Source organism: Hordeum vulgare, chromosome 7H (assembly GCF_904849725.1).
Source record: "Hordeum vulgare subsp. vulgare chromosome 7H, MorexV3_pseudomolecules_assembly, whole genome shotgun sequence".
In the NCBI taxonomy this organism is placed as follows: domain Eukaryota; kingdom Viridiplantae; phylum Streptophyta; class Magnoliopsida; order Poales; family Poaceae; genus Hordeum; species Hordeum vulgare.
This window is the reverse complement of record NC_058524.1, coordinates 552346040-552358564: the sequence shown is the minus strand read 5'-3', so window position 1 is coordinate 552358564 and position 12525 is coordinate 552346040. Positions and strand designations below refer to the sequence as shown.

General features: G+C 39.7%; 1 protein-coding gene across 1 annotated transcript; it reads left to right on the top strand.

The window, feature by feature from the left end:
- The first annotated feature begins 8491 nt into the window (after positions 1–8491).
- Positions 8492–10417, top strand: LOC123411467 (BTB/POZ and MATH domain-containing protein 1-like). The gene is made up of 2 exons (XM_045104414.1): positions 8492–8990; positions 9165–10417. The coding sequence occupies exons 1-2, from the start codon at positions 8613–8615 to the stop codon at positions 10248–10250; spliced, it is 1464 nt and encodes a 487-aa protein (XP_044960349.1). The 5' UTR covers positions 8492–8612; the 3' UTR covers positions 10251–10417.
- The last annotated feature ends 2108 nt before the right edge of the window (positions 10418–12525 follow it).

The following is a 12525-nucleotide window of genomic DNA, read 5'->3' as shown; positions in this document are numbered from 1 at the left end:
TTTCCGAATTTGAAGAGCATTTTTTTAAACCCAATACATTTTTTGAAAATCACAAACATTTTTTGAGAATCAAGAATTTGTTCTGAAAAAAAGCAGAAACAGAATTTGAAGAACATTTGGTTAAAACCTAGTGCATTTTTTGAAAATCGAGAACATTTTTCTAATAAACAAAAACTTTTTCAGAGTTTGAAGAACAACTTTGAAAAATACGGAACATTTTTCTAAAATCCAGAAGATTTTTTGAAGTTCTAGAACATTTTTTTAAATTCTAGAACACTTTTCTAAAATCCAGAACATTTTTCTAAAAAGCAAAAATACTTTTAGAATTTCAAGAATAATTCTTGAAAATACCGATCATTGTTTGAAAATTAATAACTTTTTTCGAAAATCCATTTTTTTTAAATAAAGCAGAAACAAAATATTACGAACATTTTTTGAAACCCAGTACATTTTTCAAAAAATGAGAACAGTTTCTCAAAACTAAACCTTTTTGGAATTTGATTTAATCCCGGACCTTTTTTCGAAAAGCCATAGCATTTTCGAAACAGGAAAAAAAAACAGATTCAAGTAACCTTCTAGAAAGTTCCTAAAACCAAAAAAACCGGCTGGGAACATTCCGAAAACCAGGATCCCCACAACCGGTAATGGGCCGGCCCAGATCGCGTCCCTCCTGCTTTATCCGTGCGAAGCCCCGACATCTTGATGCAAAGAGCGGGAATTTCTCTTTTCTTTTCTTTCCCATTTTCCCTTTTTCTCTAATTTTATTTTTCTTTCTTTTTCATGTATTATATATTATTTATTTGTGCGTTTATATAGAAAAATCTTCATTCTTTATTTAAGGAAATGTTCACCCTATGTTTATAAAATAGTCAATGGATTTTGAAAAAATGTTCACTGTGTATTTAAAAGAAATAAATGTATATCAAAAAATGTTCAATGCGTATTTTAAATATAATTTTTTGTTCAGCATACATCACGACACAATTTGATGTGTATTTGAAAATTATTCAATGTTTATTTTCAAAATATTCTCGGTGTATGTTTAGAAATTCTTCAATGTTTGGAATTCCAAACTCTTTGTTCATTTTAAAAATTTGCTCGAATTTCCAAATTTGTTCATAATATTAAAACAATATTAACACAAGTTAAGGAAATAAATCCCAAGAAATGTTTATTTTTTTGGAAAATAATGGATCCACCTGTGTCCATAGTACATTTACAATAGCACTGCAACATAGACAAAGTCAGTCGCTGTGTGTAGTGGCAAGCGACGGTGCAATCGAGCATGAGGTGCTTTCAAGTCTACGCCGTTTGCTATCTTTTTTATTTTTTCTTAGACAGTCACACAAAGCTTTATTCAACCTGAATTAATGTTTACACGTATAAAATAGATGTCCTAACCAAACATGGCGGCCCAACCCTAACCTTAAAACATGCTTCGCTAGATTGTAAGCCTTGAAATTCGAGCTCATAAATTCATGTCAAAACTACACTTATTGAAAAAGCTATTATGATCCATTATTTCATGTAAGATAGCTCCAGCTCGTCTGGTTTTTTTTTTGCGTGATATCATCTATCACAATCTTACAGCTAAGAATTCAACAGTTGGTGGATCACAAACTCCCTTTACCGCTATAGTAGAAGCTTCCTGGAATAGTCCACCATGGTCACGACATATTGCCATTGCAATGCCACATCCTCGGCTATTAGCGATCGGGGCATCCACATTGAATTTGAAACAAGTTTCATGTGCCTAAATCCAATGCGTTGGTCGGTTTGCCCGTTTTATCGGCGGTTTATCTTGCCGCTCCTCAATGCTATGAAGATCAAATATGATTGGATGAACTGGTTATGGATTGAAGGCCGTGGAAAACATCCTCATAAATTACCTTTCTTCGAGTTCTCCACACTAACCATAGTGTCACCACCAGGAGCACAAATTGCTGTTGTGACCGTTTTATCGGCGGTTTATCTTGCCGCTCCTCAATGCTATGAAGATCAAATATGATTGGATGAACTGGTTATGGATTGAGGGCCGTGGAAAACATCCTCATAAATTACCTTTCTTCGAGTTCTCCACACTAACCATAGTGTCACCACCAGGAGCACAAATTGCTGTTGTGAAACCTCATAATGTAACACAAATAGCCAGTTGCTTGCGTTTGTATCCGTATTTAAGCTCATGTGTTCAACGAGATTAGTATCCAAGAGAGCCCATATGCACCTCCTAGACATGGTGCATTCTAGAAGAGCATGTCTCCAGGAATTTGCATAGCCACAAAGTTCACAAAGATGAGTTGTTCACATGTTTCCATGATGAAGAACATCCATGGATGGCATTGAGTTTTGTGCCAAACGCCATATGAAGACTTTAAGCTTCGATGATACCCTGGTATGCCATAGTTCAGTCCACACTCTGCCGCTTGCCCTCATGTCTGCCTCTCCAACGTTTTGATCCATCCAATTTTCCATATGTTCTCTCGATTCATAACCATATGATAAGCATATTTTACAATGAACCTGCATGTTCTCTCGCCAGCCCAAGCCCAGAAGTCATTCACCGATCTCGTGCATAGCGATATCGCCATGATAGCATCAGCATCAAAAGGTATGAACGTGGAATGGATTAGCTCATCTCGCCATGAAGCCGTGGTAGTATCTATCAGTTCTGATACTAGCAAAGGTCGGTTAGTTGATATGAATGTTATCGGCCGCATCGGCCCTATCCTGGGTATCCAATTTATCTCCCAAATATTTATAGCACTCCCCCTTCCAACTCGCCTGATTATACCTTGTTTGAGGAGCTCTTTATCGTCGAACACAGCTCGCCAGATTTTTGAAGGGTTGTTCCGTAGTTCTGCTTCCAAGAAACCACAATTAGGAAAATAGGCCGATTTTAGAATGATTGCACTAAGAGATGAAGAATAATCAAGCAGTCTCCACGCCTGTCGTGCGAACAGTGCAATATTAAAGATCTTAGTGTCTCTAAATCCCATGCCACCAAAGTATTTTGGCTTTGTCATTACGTCCCATCACACCCAAGCTGGTTTTCTCCTCCCTTGATTGCCCCCACCAAAATTGCCTTATTATGGAGGTGATATTGCCACACAGGCCTCGCGGTAATGTGAAACATGCCATATAATATACTGGAATAACTTGAGCAACTGACTTAATTAGCACTTCCTTACCGGTTGGTGACAGGAATTTCTCCATCCAACGTCGAACTTTTTCCCAAACCCAATCTCTCAAGGACTTGAACGTCCCCATCTTTTACTGGCCAACATCTATGGGCATGCTCAGATACCTGTCGCTCAATAATACATTGTGCACATTCAGTTTTTGCTTCATATCATCTCTCAAAATCTGTGGGCACCCTTTGCTAAAAACATGGAGGATTTTGCATTGTTTATACATTGTCCCCAAGCATTGCAACATATGTCCAATAGGTTTCAAACCATCGTAGCCCCTTCAACACTTGACTTAAAAAAGCAACAGGCTATCGTCAACGAAAAGGAGGTGATTAACAAGCGGCGTTGTTTGTGCCACGTAGATCCCTTCCAAACCAGACGACTGAGAACTTGATTCTAAAAGGCACGAAAGGCTATATGCTGCAACTAAGAAAAGGTAAGGGGAGATAGGATCTCCCTATCGGATACCACTCGTGTGTTAGAATTCTTCCAACTTCTCATCATCGTGTCATTTTTACATCGTTCGACACCTAGTAATGGGCCGCACCGTTTTGCATGTTCTATCAACGACATCTATCATTTTGATGCTCACGGGCATCCAATAGGGGGAAAATCCTATTCGCTGCTCGCTGCGGCGAATGGTCGAGGTTTTGCACAAGGGCGGATGCAAGCGACGCGACTTGGGCCGGCCCATTTCCGGCTTCGCACAGTGCGACCAAGTTTTTTCTATGTTGTTTCTTTTTCACTTGGTTTCTATTTTTTTGTTTCTCCTTTTCTTTTCATTTTAATTTTTCCAGTTTTTTATGATTTTCATTCAGAAGTTTTGTAAAAACATTATATTTACCAAAATTTGTTCCAAATTTAAAAAAAGTCCTTCTTTATACATTCTATTGGGAAATATAGAAAATGTTCAAAATTCCAAAAAAATTAGAACTTTAAAATGTTTGTGTTCCAAAAATTGTCCGTGTTTATGAATTTTGTTTCTGAGTTTAAAAAATTATTCAACAATTTCAAAAAATGTTCATGATTTCAATTTTTTGTTAAGAACTTTATGAAATGTTCCATTTTTCATAATTCCATATTTTTATTCAGAAATTCAAAAAATGTTTCTGTTTCAGAAAATGTACAAGGATTTCAAAAAATGTTCGCACTTCTAAATTATGGTTCAGGAGTTTACAAAAATGATGCATTTCGGAAAAAAAGTTTGTCTTTTCAAAAAATTGTTGAGTTTTTGAATTTTGTTCCAGAGTTCCAAAATCTGTTTACGCTTACAAAAATTATTTCTGAAACTTGTTTGGGAGTTTGAAAATGTTCCATTTTTTAAAATACATTCACAAACTAAATAAATGTACAGGAATTCAAAGAAAATACCACCTTTTTTCTTTTATTTCTTTCCTCTCATGTCAATTTTTTATTTTCAATTTTGATTTTTTTCTTGCCTTTCTTTTTCATTTTTTTATAAATCCTTATGTTTTATTGTTTTGTTGTCCATAATTTTCAAAACTTATTTGTACCTTTAGAAAAATGTTCAGAATTTTAAAAATGTTTAGAAGTTCAGAAAATATTCTTGTTATTAATTTTTGTTCACAAATTCAAGAAATATTCAATATTATCCGAAATTTTTTCCCATATTATACAATATACCGGCTTTTCAAAAAAATAAAATCAATAAGTTAATTTTTTTTTCAAATTTTCAAATTATGTTTGGCAATTTCCAAAAAATATTGCCATTATGTTCATGTTTTCAATTTTTTTTGTTCGGAATTTCAATAAATATTTCCATTTAAAGATTTGTTCAAAAATTGCAAGAAAATGTTCGTGTTTGAATTTTTGTTCGGGAGTTTCAAAATATGTACGCAAGTTTTAAAGAATGTTCATGTTTAAATTTTTGTTTGGTAGTTAGAAAATGTTCCCGAATAAAAATTTCAAACTGGAAAAAAACTGAGAGCAAATTTTGAAAACCTGAACAAATTCTGAACCTAATGAACAAATTTTCGAAAAAATGAACAAAATTTGAAAAACATTAACAAAAAAGTTATAGTTCTGAACATTCTATTAGTTTTAGAACATTATTTAATATCAGACCAAAATTCAGAATTTCTAACAGTTTATAAAAGCACGAAATAACTGTGTACAATTTTTGAAAATAGTAATGTTTTCTAATATTCTGAGTATTTCCTGGAAATTTGTAAAAAAGAATTGTACCAAGACATTCTGAACAATGTTTCTAGTAGTAGGAACATTTTTGAAAATCATGAACAATAATTAAAAATGCAAAAACATATATATGTGCAAAATTCTAACTGATGAACAAATTTTAAACTTTGAACTTTTTTTTAACATTCGAGCATTTTCCAAAAAACGTGAAACAAAAATTGAAGGAATAAAAAATAAAGTTGAAAATCGAAAAAGGAATAGGAAAAAAAGGACAAAAGAAAGAAGAATAAGAAAGAAAAAAAGAAACAAAAAGTGACAAAAAACAAAAAAAGGATTAAAAAGATAAACCAGTTTAGATAACCTTCTAGAAAGTTCACAAAACCAGATGCCGTGGTCGCCGAACTGCCTACGCAAATTGGAGTGATCCATGGCATCGCTGGGTCGCTTCACTAGTAGTTTTACAAGAAAACAATAAAAAAGAAACTGGAGCAAATAAATCATCCCACCTGGCCCGATAGTGGGGTGCTCTGTGCACGCCCCGGTTTCTTCCCGTTTCTACAAACCGTCGCCTGCAACAGTGTTAGTTGGGCTCGGTGCATTATAGTTTATTTTATCTGTTTCTACGTAGCTTTTTTCTGTTTGTAAACCAAAAGATTGAGCAAGGACTGGGATTCAAACTGGCAACCTTGCTGCCGAGGGCACGGTGCGCTCGTTGCACTAACCAACATGCTGCATTCACCTCACGTGCACAGTTTCATTTTTTCACTATTTTCTTTATATATCTTTTTCCCTATATTTTCCATTTTTCTTTTCTTTCTTGAACAATCTTTTTTAGTTGGGGGGGGGCTATTTTTCTACATTGAATGAACTTTTTAAAAAAATGATGAACTTTCTTCAAAACTGATGATTTTTTTTTCAAAATCGATGAACTTTTTTAGAAATGAATGAACTTACATTTAAAATCGGTTAATTTCTTTTCGAATTGGATGAACTTTTTGAAAAATGCAAAGACCTTTTTTTAAATTTGATTAATTTTTTATTTCTATTTTCCCTTTTGCTCATTTGAACGAATTTTAATTCAATATTGATGAACTTTTTTCAAATTCTATGAACTTTTTTCCAGTATTGATGAACTTTTTTCGGATTCAATGATGTTTTTTTCCAAAATTGAAGAACTTTTTTAGAATTGATGTTTATTAAAATTGATGAACATTTTTTAAAATCGATGAAAAAATCCTTATTTTGAAATATTTTTCAAATGAATGAAACTTTTTTCAAAATCGATGAGCTTATTTTCAAAATTTATGAACTTCTTTTATAAAATCAGTAGCCTGATTTAAAATTTAATGAACTTTTTTCAAATTTGATGAACTGTTTTACAAATTCGACATTTTATCTCAAATTCGATGAACTTTATAAAAACTCATGAACATTATGCATTTCTTTGTTTTTCTCAAATTCAAAACTGTTTTTAGTGCAATTTTTTTCGAAATATATTGAGCCTTTTTATGTAAAAGATGAACTTCTTTTGAATCCATGAAACTTTTCCATTCGGTGAACTTTTTATTGACTGCGTGAACTTCTTTTGCATTGTCGTAAACTTCATTTGAAATCTGTGATCATGTTTTTTGATAATTGAAAAAACTAATCTGTACATTTAGTGTGCAATAAATAGCACCTCTACTGTTTTGTTCTTAAAGGTTTCATGCTGAGAATAGCCACTAACAGGTAGTTGATCGAGTGGTTAGCTTGTAGGTACAAAACCACGACGGCGTGGATATGAATCCTGGTTGACAATCATTTTCGCGGAATTTTTAATGCGCCTTCCTTGTTCTTGCGCCAGCCCACCCAGACATGGATGTGGGGGCCGGCTGCGTTCCCCGGCGCTGAAGGCCTGTAATAGGCGTAGTAGCCGGAATCACTACTTAACGAGTACACCTTTCAACAATTACTCTCATCTTCATAGGTTGCGACAAGTGGCGCACCGCATGTGTGTCACTTGTTGCAACTTGTAAATTTTCTTTTTTTTTTATAGATTCGTATTTTTAAAATGTTTTATCTCCTAAACCGTGCGTCCAAATCTCGAGCCGTTTTTATCGTTGGCTTTCTCGCGTCGAGATCTTCAAAACTAGATCCCATGTTGATAGGTTTTGACGAACTATTTTTTCATGAAAAGACCGGAAGAAAAAAACCAAACAAAAAAATCATGCCTCACGCGATAGAAAAAAATAGAAAACACGTTTTTCCCTTTTCAAAAGGCACGGGTCGTGCCTCTAGCGAAGGCAAAATCGTACCTCTCACGGAAACAAAACCGTTCCTCTCGCGGAAAAAAGAGAGAGCAAAAAACGCATTTTTCTCCTTTCAGGAGAGGCACGGGCGTGCCTCTCGTGAAAGCAAAACCGTGCCTCTCTTGAAAAAAGAGAGAGCAGAAAACACGTTTTTCTTTCCGGAAGAGGCACGGGCGTGCCCCTCGCGAAGGAAAAAACCATGCCTTTCGTGAAAAAAAAACCGTGTCTCTCGCGAAGGCAAAACTGTGCCTTTCGTAAAAGCAAAACCATGCCTCTCGCAAAAAACAACATCAGGAAAACGCGTTTTCCCCTTTTCAAGAGGCACGGCCGTACCTCTCGCGGAAGCAAAACCGTGCCTCCCGCACAAAAATCAAAAACGTGTTTTTTGCGTAAAAAAAACGCGGTTTTGTGTGAATTTGTTTTTAATTTTTTTTGTCCAAAAGCTACGAAAGACCGTTAAACTGAAACACCAAAAAAATTCTAAAAAAACCATTCAAAAAAGACGAAAATGCGTGGGAACAAATAAAAAAACAAAATCCGAATGAAATCCTCAAAACGCGACAAGTAGCGGCAACTGGGAACGCGCGAAGTGAAGATGCGTGAAAGTGATCGCTGAAACGCTTGTGTGAGAGTGCTCGTTAACTAGTTGCTGGTGCTCTGAGTCGCTCGCGAGCTGGGCTCGTTTAGTTTCCAAACTGGCCCTTATCTGGGCCTTGTTTCAATCTGGGCTGCTTCCTGTGTAGTGGGAGAGGCAGCTCCTTCAGCATCCGTGAGATCCAAAACGGAGGGCATCGGCTAGGGGTAAGGCAGACTCTACCTTCGCCACGGCAAATTAGGAGAATCGGCGATTATCTACCGTGACCTAGATCGAAAACTCCCGTCGTCGCCCGCCTCCTCCTCAGCCTCCGACGCCGACCACCGCCGTGCCATCCTCGACGAAAGGGTGACGGTCTCCCTCGTGCCCTCCTCAGCACCGGCGATGGCGTCCCACCCACCACCTTCACCCCATGAGCTCGATCTGGGGTCCTTCCTCGCGCTGCCTCCAGACTCCTCCTTTGCCAGCGAGGCCGACGCGGATTACCACCGTGCCGTCGACGATCTTCTGCTCCTCATCTCCTCGTACGAACATGTAGACAACGACGAGACAATCCATACACCCAGCACCAACCATAAAGCCCTGACCCGTACCAAAGCCCCACCGCTGCCCTGTGAGCTCGATCGGGAGGCCTTCCTCCCGCCGTCTCCCGTCTCTTCCTCAGCCTCCGACGCCAACGCTGATCACCGCCGGGCCGTTGAAGACCATCTCCACCACCTCTCCTCGTCCCACTCCGACGAGGACGACAACGACGAGCTGCAGGTAAGCTGCATCCATGAGTTTTGGCCTTTTATGTTCGGTATTACTTTCTTGCAATTACAATCAGCCATATTTGGATACTGTGGGAAGCTGAAATTAGACCATCAATGATGTTTTGCTGTATAAATGTGTCCTTCACCATTATCTTCTCACCTCCAAAATTTTCCACTTCCTCAGGATCCCTTGTTGAACATGGATGATGCGTGCACCATCCTCACCAGCACCGTGCGCTCTGTGCAGCTGTTCAGGGTTGATGGTTTGACAGCGTTGTGCTCGCAGCCCGGTCTGGCTAAGCAGTGCATCAAATCAAAGTGTGAGATCGGTGGGTATGAGTGGGAAATCATTTGCAATGTACCTACTTATTCCACCAGTTGGCTAGACTTCGGCCTTATGTTATTGAGTGAAGTCCCCCCAAATGGCTCTGTGACAGCGAGCATAAGCTGTCTCCTGGTACATCCGAGGGTGCCGGGCAATCCATCACACCCTTTACTGCGCAGAGCACCACACTCTGAGGTGACAGCGTCACATGTGTTCAAGCGCCACAAAGATTGCTCACATCAGGTTATGATCGTGCAAAAAAAATCTCTACCTGCGCCGGCATGTCCTAATGATGATTACTTGTGTGTGGAGTGCACCATTACTGTTCTGAAGGAAGGTCCTGATGCCTCTGTGGCAACTGCACTTCCGGTGCCGGCTTCCAACTTGCAGCAGCACCTTGGTGAGCTCCTGCAGAGCAAGACCGGATCTGATATTACGTTCGTCGTCTCTGGTGAATCCTTCATAGCTCACAAGAGTATCCTTGCTGCGAGGTCGCCTGTCCTCATGGCTGAGTTCTTCGGGAGCATGAGGGAGAGGAGCGCTCAGCAAGTCGTGATCGAGGACGTGGAGGCGGAAGCATTCAAGGCCATGCTGCACTTCATCTACACCGACAAAGTTCCTGAATTTGATTCGGAGCCGGAGGCTGCAGTGACCATAGCTCAGCATCTGCTTGCGGCGGCTGACAGGTATGGGCTGGACAAGCTCAAGGTTATGTGCGAGGACAAGCTTTCAGGTGGCGTTACTGTCGAGACAGCAGCTACTACTTTGGCTTTAGCTGAGCAGCACAACTGCTCTGACCTCAAGGCTAGGTGCATCGAATTCATCCTCAGCAGTCCTACGATCCTTGAAGCGGTGATGGCGACTGAGGGGTATAAGAATCTGGAGGCAATCTGTCCTGCTATTACTAGCATGGCATTGTGCGTGGGAGAAGCAACTGAATCATAGATAAGAAGTTGGAGCTGAGCCTTTTAGTTTCCGTATCTTCACCTTAAATGTTTTGTTTAGTAGTAGAACTTAAATTATGCATGTCTTCCGCCAAATGATGGCATTTGTTAATTCTATCTATGTTTTGACATTTGAGCAACCAGTGTGTGCTTGCGTTTTCCCCTAAGGGCCTGTTTGGATCAGCGTTTGCGCGTAAAATACCTCCGTAAAAAATACATGCCTCGATCGGTTGTTTCATTTCCAGCCCGAAATTACTCATTGACCGGTAAATTACACGTGTAAAAAAGTACAGCTGTATTATTTTACACCTAATCCAAGCGCAGCCTAAAGTTAGTGGAATTAATTTCGTGCCAAATGGTTCAAGATGTGGCAAATCATCTCTTTTCTAGCTTTGTTTGATCGTCCTGCATTTGCCCTTCATTGTTGGTGTACATAAACTACGACTTGTAGTAATCTCTGAGCTAGAACTGCATTTAAATTCAAAGTTTGCAGCTATTGTTGGACATGCAAAGCCACTCTTCATGCTCATGCAGCAATTAGGCTGGACCGCTAAAGATATGGCAACGAATTTGGTTTTCCACAGTTTGAACAATATCAAACCTCACTACTAGAATTTTCTATACGCCGGGTGCCAGGCTCGTGCATCCCGGCAAACACAGGATGTTGCCGAAAGTAGGCCTCGGCAAAACGGTAACACTCGGTAAAGTTTTGTCATGTGGCACAACCGATGACGCATAACGTGACGGTCACGGTTTAGCTTCTTTATCAAGAGGGTCACGCGAAAAAGATTTAGCACAGATTTTGTCTCACCTCGTCTACTGCCAAACGGAAAGATATGTTTAGTTTGTTCGATAGTACAACTGCACTAAGCTTCGGTGTTTGTTATTAAGAATACAATCCAATCGTACCTTTACCGAGTATTGGTCTCGAAAACGTAACAGTTGCCAAGTGTAGCTCTCGATAAAGTTAAGGCTCACATCAAACTTTAGTCCGACCTTGCCCAAAGACAAGAAAGATGACTCGTTTAAATAGTGGGACAATTCACATGAAGTAAGCTTCAATATTCATTACACTCCTTCTAAGAAGATGGACTGTGACTTTGAATCTTCACTTGTTTCGGGCAGAGAAGATTCAAAGTGATAGGCCATCTTCCTAATGATGGATGCCGACGCTTTTTATTTTTACTAATTCAGTTATTATTATTTTGAGTCATTTATTTTACTTTGAGAGAGATCGTGACGGTTTTTGAGGGAAGTGCGAGTCATGTTACTTCATTGACTTCGAAACTTTTCGTGCTCTCAAAGGAGGCCATCGCATGACACGTGCTAGGCCCTCATATTTTTTGGAACCGCGTGCAATATTTGAGACATTTATTGCTCTGCTAGGTTTTCAGTGTCGGAAATTGCAGACCTCCAAGGCGGTACATGAAATCATGCGCGGAAGCGGCGTGGCAAATCCTTTGTGATGTCCTTATGACATGCGTAGGCCTTGTGCAGATGAAGAAGGGGCATGCCCTGCCACCAGTGGCGAAAGTACCTCGATGGCATGCCTGATGCAACCGTTTAAATCCTCGGAAAATCGTACGATGCCAAAAAAATCGAGAACTGACACGGTGGCATCACATGGCCCTTATAGGGTGTGGTACAAGTTTGGGCGCGTTTCGAATAAGTTTTCTCTAAGGCCGCTTGTAAACTGCACCATCTCCGAGCAAGTCTCTGCATATCGAGAGGGAACATGACCAATTTGTGAGGGAAATGCGGGTCCTGTTGCTCCTTTGGCCTCCAAACTTCTCGTGCTCTCGAAGGAGGCCATTGTTGGGAAACGTTGCATGGGAAACAAATTTTTTTCCTACGCACACATAAGATCTATCCGTGGTGATGACCATCTACAAGAGGAGAGATCGTATGTACATACCCTTGTAGATCGCTGAGTGAGAGCGTATATAATGCGGCTGATGTAGTAAAACATCTTCACGATCCAAATCGCAGTCCGTCCCACGATATCATCACGATCCGTCCCGCGATCCCATCACGGTCCATCCCGATCTAGTGCCGAACGGACGACACCTTCCGCGTTCAGCACACATACAGCTCGATGACGATCTTCGCCTTCTTGATCAAGCAAGAGGGGCCAAGAGGTAGATGCGTTCTCCAGCACGACGGCGTGGTGGTGGTGATGGTGAACTAGTCCAGCAGGGCTTCGCCAAGCTATGCCGGACTAATCTAGACGAGGGAGACGATCTATGGAGGAGAGAGCAACACGTGGCTATTTTCTG

Bases quoted from the DNA above. Each gene is read 5' to 3' on its own strand.
- LOC123411467 (XM_045104414.1), top strand. From the start codon at position 8,613: ATGGCGTCCCACCCACCACCTTCACCCCATGAGCTCGATCTGGGGTCC. The intron at 8,991-9,164 runs GTAAGCTGCATC...CCACTTCCTCAG, and splicing joins ACGACAACGACGAGCTGCAG to GATCCCTTGTTGAACATGGA.